Source organism: Lissotriton helveticus, chromosome 10 (assembly GCF_964261635.1).
Source record: "Lissotriton helveticus chromosome 10, aLisHel1.1, whole genome shotgun sequence".
NCBI lineage: Eukaryota > Metazoa > Chordata > Amphibia > Caudata > Salamandridae > Lissotriton > Lissotriton helveticus.
In genome coordinates, this window is record NC_136071.1 from 792,624,225 (window position 1) to 792,644,371 (window position 20,147).

Sequence of the window (20,147 nt, forward strand, 5' to 3'; positions counted from 1 at the left end):
CACACGCAGACGGCCCTAGCAAACTCCAGACTTTTCTAGAAGCGCAGGGATTGGTGGATGTGTGGCGTCTGCTACACCCGGAACAGCAGCAATACACTTATTACTCAGCGACACACAATAGCCTCTCAAGGATAGACTACTTTCTCACACTTGGGAACGGCCTCCTCAACATTGACGAGGCGAAGATACAACCGAGGGGGATTTCGGATCACTCACCAATCACTTTGACCATGTCTAGTACGGGCACCAAACGTGCGAGGGTCTTTCCGATATTTCCGGGGTATCTCACAATTCCAACAATTAGTAAGGACCTGAGGAAAGCAACCCGCCTCTATTTTGTGGAAAATCAGTCCTCGGTTGACTCCCCTTCAGTATTGTGGGAAGCGTATAAAACAGTGTTTAGGGGGCAGGCCATAGCGGCGATAGCACACCACAAGAGAATGCAGGGGAGGGAGGCTCTGGAGCTGGAATTGGATCTCGAAAGGGCCAACACCGCCCATGCGACTGACCCCTCAGATGACACACTGCACTCCCTACAGATGCACCAACGCCGTCTCAATGACCACCTGAGGCGTGTGACCATGGCAGACATCGCCGCTACTAAACATAGAGTCTATGATATTGGGGACAAAGCCAGCAAACTCCTAGCATGGCTGGACAGGAAACAGGGGGGAGGCAGGGGTATATTGCAAATCACTGACACTCATGGAACAGTACATACACGGCCGGAAGAAATTGTAGAGGCATTGGCAGATCACTTTAGTGAGGTATACACCCAGACGGCAGAAGTGACGGAGGAGGAAGCCCGGGCCGCCCTCGGCCACGTGCCTCTGCCGACGCTGACTGGGGAGGCAGCGAGGGACCTCGATGCCCCCTTGTCAACTGACAAAATTCAATTGCCGATCAGTTCCCTCCATTCGGGTAAGGCTCTGGGCCCTAATGGGGTGCCCATTGAATGGTTTAAAACTATGTCAGAGTCCCTGAGCGTACCCCTATGCCAAATGTACGAGGAAAGTAGAGAGAAAGGTACGCTGCCCCCGGACCAACGGATGGCGACTATAGTGGCCATCCCGAAGCCGGGTAAACCGCCTAATGACTGTAAATCATATAGGCCTATCTCGCTCCTGAACCCGGAAGCCAAAATCATAGCGAAAGTGCTGGCAACCAGACTCATGCCACACTTAGGACAGCTGATCCACCCAGACCAGTCCGGCTTCATGCCACATAGAAGCACGGCCCTGAACCTTCGTAGGGTACACGGGGTATTGGCGAGGGCCCCACTGTTGACGGAACCAGCAGCGATATCGTTGGATGCCAAAATGGCATTTGACATGGTGGAGTGGAGCCACCTCTTCGCAGTACTCGATTGCATGGGGTTCGGGTCCACCTTTATCTCGTGGATCAGGCTACTATACAAGGACCCAATGGCCAGAGTAGTAGCGAATGGCCGTACGTCGCGCGACATATGTCTGGGTCGGGGAACTCGATAGGGGTGCCCACTCTCACCCCTCCTCTTTGCACTGGTCCTGGAGCCACTGGCAGTCACTATTCGAAGTACGCAGCTTCTGAAGGGGATCAGCTGGGACCAACACTGGGAGGACAGAGTGTCCTTATACGCGGACGATATGCTGATCTACCTCACAGACCTGGAACATAGTCTCCCGAACCTCCTGGCACTATGCAACTCGCACGGACGAGTATCCGGTTATACTATTAACTGGTCTAAGTCGATCCTCTACGAGCTCAAAGGGCCGATTCCCCCCCTTCCGGAATCTTGCCCTCTGGAGGTTGCTCATACTTCCTTTAAATACCTAGGAATACATATCACCCGAGATGCCACAGAGTTTACCACACTCAATCTGCGACCCCCGCTGACTCGGCTGCGTAATGACGTGCAGCACTGGAAGGAACTCCCATTAACGTTGCTGGGCAGAGCGGCGTTATTTAAAATGATGGCGCTACCGCGCTTTCTATATGTCCTTGAAAACGCCCCAACATTGGTTCCCGCCAGCTACTTCCAAAAGGTGACAACACTGATATCGAGTCTGCTCTGGGGCAATCGACCAGCCCGAATAGCCCACACAAAACTTAACAGGAGCTGGTATGATGGTGGGATTGCACTGCCCAATATACAACTGTACTACTGGGCGGCACAACTTAAGATCCTCAATCAGTGGATCCACGCCCCACAGACCGACCCAGCTTTTACGTCAGACAGGGCACAACTGGGCATCAACAGTTTACTGGCGCCTCTGTATCACCGGGGCGCGGCGGCGAAACTCGTAGGACCCGCCAAACATACCGTGCAGATATGGTACAGGGCACAGGCGAGGTTACGCTGGGAAGGAACCATCACGAAACTCACACCGCTGTGGGACACCAAGGCATTGGGACACCTGCGGCGTACTAAGGGTTTCACCCAGTGGGACAATATTGGGATATCAACAGTGGGGGACATGTGGACCAGAGAAGGCGTGATCTCGTTCGCGTCCCTCCAGGAACAGTACGACTTAAGGGACACTGAGCTGTATAGGTATATTCAAATTAGGCACGCCCTCCAAGCGGCGATACCACCAGACACGACACCTCCAGCATCCTCCCCGCTGGAAGATCGCCTCCTTACAGACTTCATGCAGGAAGGCGCCACCTCATTGACGTACCGTAAATTGCTAAATAACTTACCTGATCCGCTGGGGAAACTGAAAGACAAGTGGATAGAAGACGTCTGAGATTTCGATGACTCCGACTGGAACAATGCCATTACATCCCCGCGCGAGGCTGGCATATCGGCCAAGTTCCGCCTGGTGCAATTAAAAATCCTGCACAGAATATACTATACGAGACCTACTTTACACAAATTACACAGGGCAGACCATCCCTATTGTCTCAGGGGCTGCGGAGAGGCGGGCACTTTCATACACACACTCTGGGGCTGCGCGCGCATTGTTGGTTATTGGCAGCGGGTGGTCCGTACTATCGCTCAAGCACTCAACACCACACTGACACTAGACCCACGAGTATGCCTGTTGAACGTGTGGGGACATACGGATCTGACATTTTATGGAAGGGTTTGGACCACGATAGGCCTCATGACAGCCAAACGAGACATTGCGCAGAAATAGGGGGCCGCAGACCTCCCCACCTTGGCACAATGGAGCAGGAACATGGATATGCTCATGTTGACGGAGAGGGCAGTCTACAAACTGAGGGCTAATCCGCGTAAATGGAATGGGGGTTGGCACCCATGGAACGCATACAGAGGGGACATTTGTGAGCCGCTGCCGGAGCAAGATCTTGATAGCTCCGGAGATGAAGAGGACATTGCGTAATGGCCAGGGGCTGCAGAGGGAGACACAGGCGAGGGGGGTGGGATTAGCTCAAAGTCACGAGGCTTAGTGGTGGAGGGTTCAACGGACAGGATGTAACTTGGTGCGGATTGCAGAAGTGATCACCTGCAGGGCAGCGTCGACACCAGATAGCACATCATATGTACATCATAGACATACTGTGACATGTGCGGGTTTTCTTAGTTCTATATAAAACACAAAATGCAAGTTGAATGTATATCTGTATAAACTCCATTTCTTCTAACTGAACAGCAGACAGGACCGTTAATGCCTCACAGATCGGGGAAGGCTTCCATTTAGGAAATTGGATTATCCGTATGACGCATTGTATGCCGGCCCCAGGGTTGTAGGCGCGCCTATATACTGTTGTTGAAGATATCTATATGACCTTGCAATAAAAAAATAAAAAAATAAGATTCTGGTTGTGCAATGAATGGTGCAATGAACAGTTACACTACAGTATGCACAATATACAAGTATGCATAACCTACAGAGCAAGGCACAAGAGATGCAGTGTTCCGGCCCTACCTTTAGGGAGGACTGCGAGTAGGTTATCATCAATATCGTTTGAGTGTGAAGGTTTCTGTTGGACTTCAACTGTAAATTCTTTCTGGAAACTAGAAAAAGAGAACTATTAGATGGGTCTGAACAAATACTATTCGTCAGTAATATTTCATCATTGTAAATATATATGGGAAATCATTAAAAAAACAAAAAGTTAACCAGTTTATTTTGAATAACTGCAAATATCACTGATCAGACACTCAATTTGCTCACTGTGCTTTTAGATCCACACTACAAGAGTGTACCAGAACACCCGCTGCAGTTAATTTCGCATTCAGTATAAAATTAACATTTATGCAATAGATACTACAGAATCAGTTGCCACGCCTTCCATTCACAGTAAGAGAATTAATCAAAAAACATGGTGCTCGTGAACGATTAGTGGAAGTGAATTTCAACCCAATCCCGAATATATAAAAGCGCACCCTCCCCCGCCCACCCCTACAAGCAGATTGCTATACTACTACATCTTTTACTACCTGCACTCATTGCAGGCATGGCCCTCGGAACACACAAGAGCAGACCTTCCCTTCTACATGCCAGTCAATCAATCCAAAAGCTTCCTGAAGCATTACTCGCTAGGTGTGAGCATTTCTTTCACAGCCTGAGAGCTCTGCAACTAGGCTAGGGGAGACTCAGACCAGTGAGAGCCCCTTGAAAAAACCCTTTAAAGGGCCCTAGTTTGGAATCCTAACTCCCGGCTTTCTTACGTACCATCACCTAAACTGCCAACTGCAACTCATATTTTTCACTAACTGACCATAACTATTCAAGAAAGAGGGTTAATGAACATTAGTGTACACTTGCTGCAATAAGGCAACACTACACACTACATCCACAATCAGTTTATTCGCCCCCAATACAGACGAGAAGCAGATTGCGAGTACGCGACCATCGCCACAAAGGAGGGTTCTCCGTACATGGGGCCCAAATTGCGGCGATTCCATTGATTGTTTATATGGACGCCCTGAGACTAATTCATGCTATCATAATCCCTGAGGCATGACGGATTAAAAAACAAGGATTGACCGTATACCGGCGGAATATTACCAGGACCATTTTAGATTTACAATCTTTTGAATTTGGACGCTCATCTGAACACGGGGTGCTATTAACCATACGAGACACCTAAGAGAAATACAAAGGATTCCATAGAAGCATCTCGACTAATGGGTGACCTGATACACATTTTAATACAGAAGGTAGTCATTCCATAAGAATATAATCACGATTGTGAATCACGGGCCTCTGTTTGGAACCTACATACCTTAGATACATATGAGATTTGTGAAAGAGACAAATATCAGTTACAGTCTTGATAAAGGTGGTGCATATTGAGTAATACACTGAAACGTGTCAACGCTACGAATATAGTTAAATTCAAGGAACCACTTTGTCAGTACATGTCCTATATGACTGACCTAGTTACGAGAGATTTCAATGAATTAACTTTCTTTGATGTATCATAATATCATGGGTTTTTGTCTCTTTTTGATGTATATTGTGTATGATTTTTAATGCAAATGAATTGTTTTTGGAATTACTAGATGTGTAACGTGTAATGATAAAAAAATTTAATGTTTAACTCTCTGATCGCGAATACATTTATTTTTTTTGTAAAAAACTTTTTGGGGTCTTTCAGAATTATGGTGTTTGCAATGATAACTATGGGATTTGCGCATTTGTGGCACTGATTAGGGATGTAGTGTGAACTATTGAGTGTGACTGTAGATTGTAAAATTCCAAGCGAATTGTGATTTTTGACATTCAATTTGTTGGTACCCTGTCCCTTGGATAGTTGGCCCATTCCCGTTTCTTTTTCGCAATAAGGCAACAACATGTAAGGAAAACAGTCAGAAGTTTAAGACCGGTCACAATAACATAATTCAATTAGAAGTTACCTGCATTCTGACACTTTTTTGGTCCATCACCACCCCTTGTTGTAAATAATTTTGTCCACCCTAAGCGTGGAAGGGTATACTCAGATGTGAGACCCTTGCTCATTGCACCATCAGGATTCAAGCAAGCCGGGCCGAAGACGGCTGTAATGCCAGAAACCGGTCCCCGGAAGCTTGTTTGCTTCCCAGTGTAAGAATTGGCTTTTGTAGTCTGGTCTGCCCTGTTCCCATGATGCACTGGGCCAGGGACAGACTAATTTGCATACAGCCAGGTTCTGAAACTGGGATGGTGCAATGAGCTAAAAAACGGTGTTGGATCTAGCCCTGATCTCTTGACTGGGTGAGAGTATTCTGCTTAATTCAGAGACTCTGTCCATCACCACCCCTTGTTGTAAATAATTTTGTCCACCCTAAGCGTGGAAGGGTATACTCAGATGTGAGTCCCTTGCTCATTGCACCATCAGGATTCAAGCAAGCCGGGCCGAAGACTGCTGTAATGCCAGAAACCGGTCCCCGGAAGCTTGTTTCCTTCCCAGTGTAAGAATTGGCTTTTGAAGTCTGGTCTGCCCTGTTCCCATGATGCACTGGGCCAGGGACAGACACAGACTAATTTGCATACAGCCAGGTTCTGAAACTGGGATGGTGCAATGAGCTAAAAAACGGTGTTGGATCTAGCCCTGATCTCTTGACTGGGTGAGAGTATTCTGCTTAATTCAGAGACTCTGTCCATCACCACCCCTTGTTGTAAATAATCATAATCCCTGAGGCATGACGGATTAAAAAAACAAGGATTGACCGTATACCGGCGGAATATTACCAGGACCATTTTAGATTTACAATCTTTTGAATTTGGACGCTCATCTGAACACGGGGTGCTATTAACCATACGAGACACCTAAGAGAAATACAAAGGATTCCATAGAAGCATCTCGACTAATGGGTGACCTGATACACATTTTAATACAGAAGGTAGTCATTCCATAAGAATATAATCACGATTGTGAATCACGGGCCTCTGTTTGGAACCTACATACCTTAGATACATATGAGATTTGTGAAAGAGACAAATATCAGTTACAGTCTTGATAAAGGTGGTGCATATTGAGTAATACACTGAAACGTGTCAACGCTACGAATATAGTTAAATTCAAGGAACCACTTTGTCAGTACATGTCCTATATGACTGACCTAGTTACGAGAGATTTCAATGAATTAACTTTCTTTGATGTATCATAATATCATGGGTTTTTGTCTCTTTTTGATGTATATTGTGTATGATTTTTAATGCAAATGAATTGTTTTTGGAATTACTAGATGTGTAACGTGTAATGATAAAAAAAATGTAATGTTTAACTCTCTGATCGCGAATACATTTATATTTTTTTGTAAAAAACTTTTTGGGGTCTTTCAGAATAATGGTGTTTGCAATGATAACTATGGGATTTGCGCATTTGTGGCACTGATTAGGGATGTAGTGTGAACTATTGAGTGTGACTGTAGATTGTAAAATTCCAAGCAAATTGTGATTTTTGACATTCAATTTGTTGGTACCCTGTCCCTTGGATAGTTGGCCCATTCCCGTTTCTTTTTCGCAATAAGGCAACAACATGTAAGGAAAACAGTCAGAAGTTTAAGACCGGTCACAATAACATAATTCAATTAGAAGTTACCTGCATTCTGACACTTTTTTTGTCTGCAAAAAAACTGCAACTTCTTAAATTAGAGGATGGCAGCAGGCAGGGGACGCTCCGCTAAGGTGGAGGAGCGTCGCCCCTCTGCTTTCTAGCAGTGAAATAAAGAGAAAATAAAATGATAACTCATGTTATTATCATTTAATTTTCCCGTACTTCCGCATCTTTGAGTGAGGAGGCGGGGGTATAGGAGGAGTGGTAGCTCCCTCCTAACTGAGCAAAGACTGCTTCGCCGGCCCGCTAGGATAACCCAAATCAGTCATGCGCACTTCCCATGTTCTCCATGCAGACTGCATTACAGCCTGCATGGAGAACATGCCCAGGCTCCCAGTCAGCGTCTGAGCGCTGAAACACAGCGCTCAGACCAATCACAATGCTGCTAAGGCAGTGTTGATTGGCTGACTGGGAGATTGGCGGTGCTTCCTGTTCAGGTCAGTGATGGAGGACTACAGAGGAGACTCGTCAAGGAAGCGGCAAGAAGGTATGTTTATTTTATTTGCTGCTGCCTGCTTCCCCCACACCTCCGATCCGTGCTGACCACCGCTGGCAACAGGTGAGCACACTGTCCTTGCACAATCATGCAGACAAAGCACTTTCACCGGGAAAAAGCATTTTAAGATGGAGTTAAAATGCAAGAGAATTTTAAACATTTAAATGCAGGTAAAATCCAGTCCCTACTTCCTTTCTTGCTCCTTTGCAGACCACCCACAAAAAAACTAGGCACTCATTTCACAAGTATAGTTTTCATTCAAGTTTTCTTGAACACCTCCTATGCCTTTGCTTTAGAGATTACCAAGCAATTTGGCAGGGAATGGACTATTGTATATTATGTGAGGTCTGTTGGGTCACAGTGTTCAAGTTCGATCAGATGGAAAAGTAAACATGAGTATTCCTGGCAGCTGACCGCTCTTTTCAAACAGTTTACTATAGCTCTATTAATTCAACTTTGTTCTTTCAAGGGCAAGAACCGAATTAGGAAAGCCGTTTCAAAACAGGTGTTCAGCCACGGATTCAGGATATTTTAGTGACGTGATACACGGATAAAGTTTCTTCTGCTGGAGGATGTTTATAACTGTGGCACACAACCACTTTAAAAACACAAGCTTCATATTTGACAGTTGTTTCAATTAATACTTTGCTACGGTAATACAGGCTTAATCCTATTTAGCTACCCTTTATACTTTGAAGGTAAGGTAGCAAGATTAGAGAAGTAATATTCAGGAGGAAAGACGTCCGAACCAGTGCTTAATTGGGGGGAAAAAAGGTAGGTGCCAGGGCTCTCGTCAGGAGACTACTGCAGCTTGCACCTGCCATGCTGCCAATGATCGTAACACCACCACTACTAACCTTCAAACTCCTACAAGTGTGACAATTCGGACTATTTCAGGCCTCCAACGCCATGAGGAGGACTTGGGCTGAAGGTAATTGTCATTTTTAATGTATATAGAATTAATAATTAACGGTTTCTCTGGTTATCTGGAAATTACCCACACAGCGCCACCTCGTGGCAGACTGTTTCAAGCTCTGCTTAATAATTAAGTGCGGGCTCAAATTAAGCACTGGTCCGAACCCTGGGCAGACAAGGCCCTCAAATTCATCACCCACGATCTCTGAATATATTCAGCTGTACTCTTGTACTTATTTAATAAAATGCCATGCCTAGGGTTCAGACTCACTATTATTGCAAAGTATGATAACTTGCCAATGTATATAAAAGGAGACTGTATGACTCACCTCCCCCCAACTCTCCCGGCAGTAACAATAGATCAATGCCCCAGCTGAGACGGGTGGGAACATTTTAGGCAAGGTGTTAATCACAAGACTTCTCGACGTGGAAGAACACATAGCTCAAAGACAAGCGGGGTCAGATGCGCCAATGGTACCAGTTCAAAGTTTTGGCTGTTCATGCATTTTATGAAGTGTCTCTTTGAGGAATGAAGGCGGCTATCATTGGCCTTTCATAGACTAGTAATCACGTTTGATCGATGTGGACAGACTATAGTTAAAAGCGATCTAAAGTGGAGAGTGGGCTTTAGAAGGGGCCATAATTGAGCCACATCTGCCAAAGAACCAAATTAAAAATATAATGTCCACTATGGGGCTGAGACGTGGGTGGAAGGGAGCCTGGTTCTAGGGAAGGGTGTGGGAATAAGGGCTGGAGAGGAACCATACAGATTGCTGCACTGGTGAGAGCTTCAGACAATGATGCGTTTTGGTGCTCACACCAACATTTTTATAAGCGATTTGGGATATGAATGCATAGGCCAATACCCAGAGGGCGTCCAACTCCGTGTCCAACTTATGTAGAAGCCGCTGTATTGTCAAAAGTTATAACTCTACACACGCTATTGCCAACCTCCAAAGCATACGGTTGGCTGCAAGTAAGGCTGAATGCAAGGTCTCTTGGAAAGGGGTATTCTTCGAATGGATCTTTCAGACACCTTACGGGCAACAATTATAATCAGTTATTCATATTCAACAGGCAAGAAGAGATCTTTAACCACAGCTGGTCAAAGCATCATTATATTGAGTAATATGTTTTGGGTTCTGCTGTATACAATCTAGACCAGGTTTCCCCAGCTACCTATAAGAAGCTAGAACAGAAGAACCTAGAAGCTTTTGCATAGGTTTTTTTATCTTATGTATATCAACATTTAAAAGTGTGCATTAGAGTCGAAAATATGTGCATTTGCAAAACTCACAAGCAAAGTTTTGGATAAATACAGTTTATTTTTCAAAATGTATATAAAGCTGATATTTGAAAGATAAGTCATGCCGCATAGGCGAGACTTATTACTATTATTAACTAGGTGCCAGAGGATTGCAGCTAAAGCGGTTTTAAGTAAAGACATTCCAGAATGACAGTCTTTTTTCTTTTTACATTCCTGCTGGTAACTCTGCCTAATGTATTCGCCGATTATCAGGCAAGCATCTCGGTTAACCTGGATTTTTACTCAAGGTTCAGTAGAGATCTTCACAGCTCAGAGGTGTAGTGTAGTTCCTATTATCCCAATAGGCTCTGCGCATTGGAATAATATCTCCAATAGTATAGACCTAGACCAGACGTTAACTAGGTCTTCTACTGTCGATATTAGACTTAAGGTTTTGGGTTTGCCAGCTAGTTGAGAGTTCACTAGAAACTTTCTCGAATAGGCAAGGAGGAGTTGAACTTCCCTGATTAGACAAGAAGGGATTTAGTTTCTGACAACCATAGAACATGACAACTTTGCTCTCCCCTAATCAAGAGTGTATCTCTAGAGTCGTGTGAAAACAAACTTATTTTACTCAGTCAGTACGTGCATTCTTAGTTTCACCAGATTGTAGAGAAAAGGAAGAGACGGGCGTGTTCAATAAAAGATGTTATTTATTGATCAGTCTCTTTTCTCGTACAAGAGAAATGAATCGATATTATTGCAATACTTATGGTTAAGTAAAGTGCATACAATAAAAGCAGAAGTATAAAATAATACTGTAAAAACATTTATATGGTTTCTAAGCCATATGGTGGTTTAAAATGGATAAAATAGATATATACATATAAACATTTGACTAATCGTACTCAACTGGTGCTTCTAACTACGCCTACCCCAGTGTACCTGACCTAAGCCTAATACGTGGGCGGGGATAGAAAGTAGCAGTTGAAGTTAAGTTTGTTTTGCCAAGTGACTGACTCAAGAATTCTCTGCAAGGGGTTATTCAGTTCCGTACCTTGAATCTAGGATGATTGAGGGATGGTATCTCTCATCTTTGGTCTCGATATTCCAGGCTGCCTGCAAGGGCTGCTCGGAAGCGCCGGAGCTGGATTTCTCGGCAGGAGAAAGGCAGCGTCTCGTTCTCAGCGCGTCAGGAAGGTGGGGCAGCGTCAGTGGGCTTCGGCAAGTCTCGCTGCTCCGATCTCGTCACCACCGCGTGTGTTTGCTTAAGGCAATGTCGGTAATATTTATACCTGTAAGGTGCCGAGATTGACGTAAGGATGGACATAGATACGTCAATAAGGATGTCATACGAGCTGGTCGTTAGCACATTTTACTGAAGTTCTCGGTGAAATCAAAACAATGGCCGCAGGGTTTTTCCCAGGTTGTCATAGGTTTGATTGTTTTGAGAACTCCGTATGCCTTATCAGGGGCTGGAGGAATATTGCTTTGCCTAATTAGATGGCAAGCGTTATGACCTAATCAGATAACGCGCTCCTGTGCCGTGGTCTGGCGTAATCAGATAACGGTTTCTGCATCATGGGATGGCTGCTAGTTAACTTGTTAACCAGAATAGGGTCAGGAATAGGGGGATCGATACAGAACCTATAGGAATACATCACACCCACTCCACGCTAACTATGGCCATATTTACGAATCTAGGCATAGTAAAACATACTGTAGAGTATCGTGTATACCTTACCACCCCAAAATACATATAATGCATTTCGAAATTATGTAATGTACGGGAAAATAAAATAGCCATATGTACTATATGCACTTAAGCAGTAGACTAATGCTAAATTAATCACGCATGTATACATTATTAGTAATCGAATATGAGAATTACACATGAAATGGCTCTTAATACAGAAGAAAAGTTCGAGACCACTTCATCACAGTTCAAAATTATTTATGAGCATACCAGCGGGCAGCTAATGTCTATGAAGTTTCTAAAAACAGAAATTAGTTCTCTAAGAATAGTTCCTACTTTAAGCAGAAGAAAAGTGTCCCGTAAAATTTAAAAAAAAATATTTTGGGGCTGCTAAAAAATTGCTGTCCGTGAACTGGAGGAAAAGTCGATCTTGCTACTTTATTATTAAAGTTGAAGGCCAAATTCAAGGTGTCGGGAACGCCGGGTGCTAGCTTGTTCAAGAGTCATTATTTCTGTTCTGGTGAGAACATCATATCATTGAGACTGCTGAAAAAGCGGTCAACAGCTTCCTGTGAGAGTTCCACTAACTCGGAAAAAGATGTAACCATGCATGCATTCATGTGCATGATTGTCTCCATTGACGTTTTGATTAGTATTGCTGTCAGATGGTCGTACCTGATCGATGCTGCTTTCATCTTGATCTTCACTACCCCTTAATCGTAGTGGTGAAGTTTCCACGAATGCCGTCATCAGGATTGGCAGCCGTTGAGGGCAGCACAATGCATGAGCCGTTACCGGACCCAACAATGTTTCTGCATCCATTGGCGCATCCGATTGTAGCGTCAGACAGGTGTCCAACACGCATTCTTCTCCGCACAGCATGCACCTTAATACAGGTAAAACACATCTTTGCCATATCGGCCGAAATGAAAGAAACCAAGTCATGTTCAGGTCTCTAAGCCGGGTTAGTCCCAGGATTTTTGATATCCGGTCCCGGTATCCAATGGCTCGGATTGTTTCTTCCCTTGTCGCAGGTGTTTTGTCTGTGACATGGTTTGCCATAACGAAATATAAGGACTAAGAATAGGATTCCTGCAATTAGTCCCAAAATGAGGGGAACTCCTCCAAAAATCGAATGGACGAAGTCTGGAAAAATACCCAGTATGGCTTTGAATGGTGTTAATGCCATCGAAAATACTGTCTTAAATACATTTGAGACTCCACTGGTATCAGAAATATTTAAGATTTCATTCAGGATTTCTGCGAAATGTATGGTGGAATTAGTTGATAACAATGAGTGAATCTCTGCAGTCGTCCTTGCGACTAGGAGATCATACGTTTCTTTTGATGACATGAGCCTGGTCGGCGTCTGAAGAAGCACTGTTTTCATTCTGCTTAAAGTATCAACTCGAATAGAAGTAATTTTCAAGTTAGGCCATGCCCTTGCCTCCCTGTCTGGAAAGGAGCTGGGGAACAATAAGCGTCCACAGCACATGACCTTCGCAGTCGTACTAACGAGATAAGGAACCCCGGGCAGTAGACTATAACATCTGCGATCCACAATTAGAATGTAACTCCCGTTATAGAGTCTTTTAAAGAATGGTTCTCTCTCTGTTGCAGGTGTGCCTAGCTGGTGACATGAAAGGTTATTTGAGTTCCCTTCACAGGCTCCATGCAAACTAATTCCATTACACAGAAGTGTACCGCTTAGTGACATCGCACAATTATTGCCACTAAGAAACACTTTCTGTCCTTTATTACTGACACATGCATGTGAATAGGGCAAGTTCCATGTTGTCTTAATGTACCCTTTTCCCAATTTTTCGTACATGCCAGCCTGTATATATTTTTGGCAGTATTGAAACCTGAAAGTAGATATCGGAATATTAATTATCCCATGTATTATCCATTCAATGACATGTTCTGACATTGTCAATGGTAATCTCTCGAGTTTCTCAATGCTCAGGATTGTATAATCAGCACCCTTTTGTGCCATACTGATTTGTTTATCAGTAAGGTTAAAGATATTGAATAGTGACGTTGTGTTGATTAAACGCCAAGGCACATAGCCTGAACGCAGGTTTTGTAACGTCCAGCCAAGCTGTACAATAGAACGCAATTGAGACTGACCGTGTTGCAACAGTAATTCTTGCGATATTATGTCGATTGCTGATGACACAATGCTGTCCAATGAAAAGATTCTGGAGGACAGAGTCATTAACCCATTGTCCACTACAGAAAGCGATTTTTCCAAATTAATACGGTCAATTTCCCGTATACTTTCTGCTGTCTCAATTTGAGTTATCTTCCAGGCCTCGTTGTAAGCTGCATATATAGAGGCTGCTATGAAGCGTTTTTGACGCGGTTTGCGCGGTCCCAAAATGAAATCACGCAAGTCAGCACCATCAGTAAGTAAAGTTAGGTGTTGCTTAATTTCTGTCAGTGTGGAAGTTTTTAGCCATTGAAGGCAGAGTTTGCCCACACTGTAGGTGGTGATTATCCCTGGGTGTTGTCTTTGGGAATATCTAGGGTCTGGCCTGGTCAATTTGAACCCCTGTGTTTTGTTCAGGAATCTGTCTTGACAGTTATTAGTATCTGTGGGCCAGATTAACCATTGTTTCCAATCAGGATTTGTTCTGTTTTGGTTTAATGCATAGTTTACGTCTATTTCTTCATCCGCAGAGTTATTGCTGTTCATTGTTGGTTTTGGAATAGACGGTTTATTTAAGTCTTTGATTTTGGCTAATCCAAGACAGGTAGTTTGTTGAATAGTGTCATTCAAGAATATAATTTGTTCTGGGATCATGCAGGCTCTAAACAATGATTCTATACCTTGTACTTGCCATTCTTTTGTACCCCAAACACTTTTTACTTCAACATTTTTGTCCCAATAATCAAAACCAAATGTATTCATTTGTTCAAAAAATTAGTCCGAATATATCAATTTTGTGTTTGTAAGCATGGTTTTTGTTCCTGTCTTATTTGACAATTTGAAATAAAATGTTTCAGCATTACTTGTGTTGAACCCTGAAAAGTATGAATATTTGTCATAAAAGGTTCTTGAGCTTCCTTTTGGAGGGGTTGCAAGTTTAAATACTTTATTCGACAACATTGTCATAAAAGCAGATCCCTAAGCTTATACAAATATAAATACTAGTCTAAAAATAAAAAAGTATTAAATTCTAAGCAGTTTATACTTGTTGGCGAATAAAACAAGAAATAATCATTTTTTTAAAAAGAGACAGCACAAAGTTTAAATCACAGGGTCTAGTAGTGCAGTTCATAGGAGTTTTAAAGTGCGCGTGCGTATTATCCATGCCCACCCCATATATTTAGCCACTGCAATTGAAAGATTAGGGGCACAGTTTGATCTTAAAATTCTTAAGGCATCCAAACATTTCCTAGTGCCCAAGTTTCTGCAAGCAGGCTTCAACCATCTATTCCTTGGGGCAGCATATAAGGGGCAAACAAATAAAAAATGTGGGATATCTTCAGCATGAATTTTACAATAAAAACAAGTATTTACATTGTCCGGACACCAATTGGCTGTGAAAGCATTTAAAGGTAAAGAGCCAATTCTAAACTGAAAATACAGTTTCCTATCTAGGGGTTTGGAGATCAGATCCCAAAACTGTTCAAATTTCGGGATTGGTTTAACTTCCAAAAACTGGGATGTCAAGGCAGAAGGTTGATCAGAAGTCAATGCAGCATTGTTTATCATGTCCCAGTACAATTTTTTCAATATGCTCTTAGTCGGGAAATCGCCTGGGTCTGCTGCAGACCATAAGTGTTCAAGGTGCAACTTTTGAAGCAATGACCTCACTTCCTTAAGCCATGGTACTTTGTGGAAGGTATCAGAATTATCAACATCCAAAAGGGCAGCTGCGTAATGGCTCAGCTCAGGGGTGGTTTTTATGCGCCTCCAATACAAAAGGGGACGCAGTCTGGCCATGTCCTCGATCCTTTTCCTCCCAAGATCGTAATGGAGTGGGGTCGAGGGAGTGCTCTGAGGAGCACCAATTATGCGCCGTAAGAATTTGTTCTCTGCAACTGCTAGTTTATTCAAATTGGAGAAACCCCATAATTCTGAACCATAAAGGCATGCACCCAACACTTTCATGCCATAGATCTCCAATATGGGCTGGATTGGTTTGGTGAAAGACAATTTATGTTTCTGGGCAATTGCCCCTGCCAGCTGGTTAAATTTGAGCACTACAGAGTCCATATGTGATCTCCAATTCATATTAGCATTTAAAGAGATGCCTAGATAGATAAAAGCATCCACTTCTTCCAGGTGAGCCCCGTTGTAGATCATTTTCCCCTTAAATTTCATGGAGGGATTCAAGTTCATAAATTTCGTTTTAGATGTATTTATTTCCAAGCCCCGAATTCGACAGAACTCACCAAAGGCATCTAATGTCTTTTGTAGGCCGCTAGGGGTCCGCGAGACCAGCAAGGTGTCGTCTGCAAACATTAGTACTGGAACTCGTTTCCCGTCTAATATTGGAGCATCCGTTGGAGATTGCTTCAAGAAGTCAACTATGCCATTAATATATAGAGAGAATAGGGTGGGGGCCAGGACGCAGCCCTGTCTCACGCCTCTCTCCACAGGGAATGATTCTGTGACATCGCCCTGGGCACCCCACCTAATCCGGGCATAGTTGTGCTCATGCAGCCTTACAAGCAAAGTCAATAATTCGGGGCTTATTCCTAGTTCCCTTAGGACAGTCCAAAGTTTTTGTCGAGGGACCAGGTCAACAAAAACAGCAAAAAGGGGACCTTTTAGCAGGGTTACATTTTTCCAGTAGATAGTTAAAAAGTGGAATACCTGGTCGACAGAGGAAGTTAAGGGGCGAAAACCAGCTTGGTATGGGGAAAGGATGTCCTTATCGGCTATCCAGGCTTGAATCTTATTTTGTACCATCCTGCCCATCAGTTTTTGGGCGCAGTCAATAAGACTGATGGGCCTGTAATTGCTTGGTAAAGCCTTATCCCCCTTTTTGTAGACTGGAATTATTTCCGCGCCTTTCCATGTTGCTGGAATCTTTGCCCCCTGTGCTATGGCGTTTCCAAGCCACACAAAGTATTTGCACCAGCTTTCTCTGTCCGCTAAAAATACATCCGCCGGTATTCCATCAATACCTGGTGCCCTGCCTCTGGTCACTCCATCCATTGCCTCCTGTACATCTTTCGCTGAGAATAATTCATTAGTAAAGAATACCATCTCTATGGGGAAATCAGTATGCGGCCCTGAATTGTCTGCGTACTGAGGTTTAAAAAAATCTACCCAGGACTCCTTTGCTACATGATTTTTTGGACAATCTGGAATGCCCCCAGATCCCCACTTTAGTATGGCCCAGAACTCTTTCTGATGTTTCTCAACACATGCTTTCTTTAGGTCCAGCCAAAGATTCTCATCCCACCGCTTTTTTGCCTCGATCTGAATTTTCCTATATTTGTCCCTGGCATTTAAAACTCCTAGTTTGGATCTTAGTGCTATACTAAGATTTTGTCTAGCGATTCTGCAAGATCGATCATACCATCCCCTTTTTATGGGTGGTCCAATACCCTTGCTCTTCTTGAATGTTTTCAAGAATAGCTTCTGTATATTATCAAAAAACTTTGGCTGAGACTCTTCAATCTGTACTTTAAAATTTATATCATCTGTTAAAACCTGTAGTCTGGATACTTCATCAATGACTAGCCCCTTAAGTGCCTGCATAGCCTCTAAATTATCTGCTAGGGTTATCCATCTAATATGGCGGAGATTGTTGGTTGGAACAACTTCTACATTCGTCAGGTTTCTAGCTACATTTTCGCAGGATACTTTTTGTTCTACGTTGAGGAGCAATGACAAAGGATTATGATCGCTCTCTAACCTTGCGATAACCTGCATATCAACAACTTTGTTCCATCCTCTAACATCTACCAGGATATAGTCTATTCTACTACTCGATCTTAGGTTATCAAAGGTATGCCTACCCTGTAGGTCCGAAAGGGTTCGGCCATTGGCAGCCCTCAGTCCTCTGGATAGGCATAGACTTTTAGTCTGGACAGCTACTTCCGTCCACTTTGTTACCATCGGAAGATCCAACTGGGGAATTCCCCACTTAGCATCTTCCTCTTGAGTCAGATCACTATCCTCACAACCTAGAGGTTCAAATGTTGTATTTAAGTCTCCTCCCACCAAGATAATGTACTGGGTAGCTAAGATCTCTAAATCATTATCTAAGGCACCTATTATATCAGAAGATGTGCCCCCTTTGGTTCCCCTTGCATAAATATTGTATATTGCCATCTTATGGCCAACGCCCCAGTTGAGCACAATAGAGAATAGGTCACTATTGATAATATGAGTGTGCCTAATAGTACATTGCAAAGATTGACGTATCCATATGAGTAAACCCCCTGAGGGGCGACCCTTAGTATTCTTTTTCGCGGGCACATAAAAGTTCAGAAAGCCCAGTCGAAAGACTGGTGTCACTGACCATGTTTCCTGTAACAACACAATATCGTACCTGTCAATGAACTCGCACCAGTCTGGGGTCTCTATTTTATGTTGGACACCCGCAACATTCCAAGATAGAAACTTAATGCTATCTCCACTTTCCACACTGCTCTTCTTTGGGGGAGTAGTCAGGTTGTGAGAAGACGGACAGGGTAGAGAACTAGATACAACAATATTAGTACTACTACTAGAATCCGTTAGTGGTGTATTATTTACTATATCAGGGGCATAGTCCCTGGGATCAGGGGACAAGCCCTCGCAACAATCCAATCCTAATGTACTTGGGATACTAATGTTTCTATGTTTATCCTTTATGATCTTTTTCGTCTTCCCTGTGGACATTGGTTCCAGTCAATCACATTGACTTAGACCTGAAAGGGCCAAGAACCTATTTTCTGTTGTAATTCCCCAGTTATTTACATTTTCAGGTATTTTGGCTTTTCTTATTACAGGGTTCCATTTTGTTTTTAATAAGGTTGGATTTAGATGACTTCCCTTTTTTGTATAAAAGAAATCCAACGTTAAAGGCACTATTTCAGTAGATCTACGCTGAGGGGGATATATATTGGCTAGAATATTTGGTAGAACCTCAGGATCTGAGAAGTGCAGCACCACGCAATCTCCCCCAAACTTTTTATTGCCACCCCCGATCCATGCAACCCTTCTAGCTTTTACTACTTCCTGTGCCAGCTGGTCCCTGCCTCCTGGTTTAAATGCCATGTTCTTTGATAACCAATGGAGTGATTTATTAATCAGAGACGAAGTGTTCTCTGTATGCCCTGATTCAAGTTGGGGAACATTTGCCAGAACCAAGATTAGTGGGGAAGCTTCCACTACTAGTTCAACCGGGCCTTCCTCTACATTGTCTAGATCTTTTGTACTTCTAGAAGTAGGCCCTGTAAGGTCCTTATTAATAAAATCTTGGTTTGTTGCTCCTAGCCCTACTCCTCCTTGGGCTGACCTCATAATGTTCTGGGAAGTACATGGTTGGGGATCTGACCCAGGTGCAATGTTAGTAATTTGTGGGTCAGCTATAACTGGGTTCAATAGGGCGATGTTTGGGCTTTCCTCAGTTATTTCTTGCAGGAGTATCCCCAATCTAGTGACCTCCTCCGTGAGCTGGTCAATTTTGCTTAATAGTGGTTTCGTTATAGATCTTATTTTATTATCTATAGCATTCAGTAACTTCTTGAATTGGTCTTCGTCCAGATATGCCTTTGCTTCCCCCTTACCCCCCATTTTATCTTCAATGTTCCTCTGGGGTGAAGGGTCAGTATACTTCTTGCCCGATCGAAGCCCCCCCCTTTTTGGTACATTCTTTCCCCCTCCCTTTGTTACTCTAGGAGCTGGGACTGGTGCAGGGGGTTCTTCTTCTACCGTGATAACGTCTATGTCACTTGTAGGTTCTGGAGCAGGTTCGTTGATAGCAACTAATAGTTGCGTTAATGAATTAGATTCTGGAGCCTGGAAGACCTCATTACTAATATCGAGAGCAGAAGTAGATAATGGCGTATTATCAATAAGCATGTCTGGCGAATAACTGAGGCCCAAAGATGATCTTCTATGCTGATTAATTTTAGCAACCTTCTGTACCATATAATTATCAATTGTATTCAGTGGAGCAGATGATGCTTTAGCTTTGGACATGGTCCGATGTGGCAACAAAGCAAAACTAAGGGCTTATAGTCAGAGAAGTAATCCAGAATTTTTCAAAGTCTGTAGGGGATCTTTCACTTACTTGAATACAACTGGGCAGCGTTTCTGGCCCAGCTCCTGCCTCCTCCGGCCGATG

The 20,147-nt window shown here is 43.5% G+C and overlaps 1 protein-coding gene across 30 annotated transcripts in view; it reads right to left on the reverse strand.

The window, feature by feature from the left end:
- Window positions 1-20,147, reverse strand: part of SVIL (supervillin) — a 761,399-nt gene that overhangs the window by 453,058 nt on the left and 288,194 nt on the right. For all 30 annotated transcript variants that reach the window (XM_078663371.1, XM_078663368.1, XM_078663380.1 and 27 more), the window contains one exon: window positions 3,876-3,964. Coding sequence is in view for 22 of the 30 variants with exons in the window: in XM_078663358.1 (XP_078519484.1) it covers window positions 3,876-3,964 (89 nt within the window). In the remaining 8 variants the exon portion in view is untranslated. The remainder of the gene's footprint in view (window positions 1-3,875; window positions 3,965-20,147) is intronic.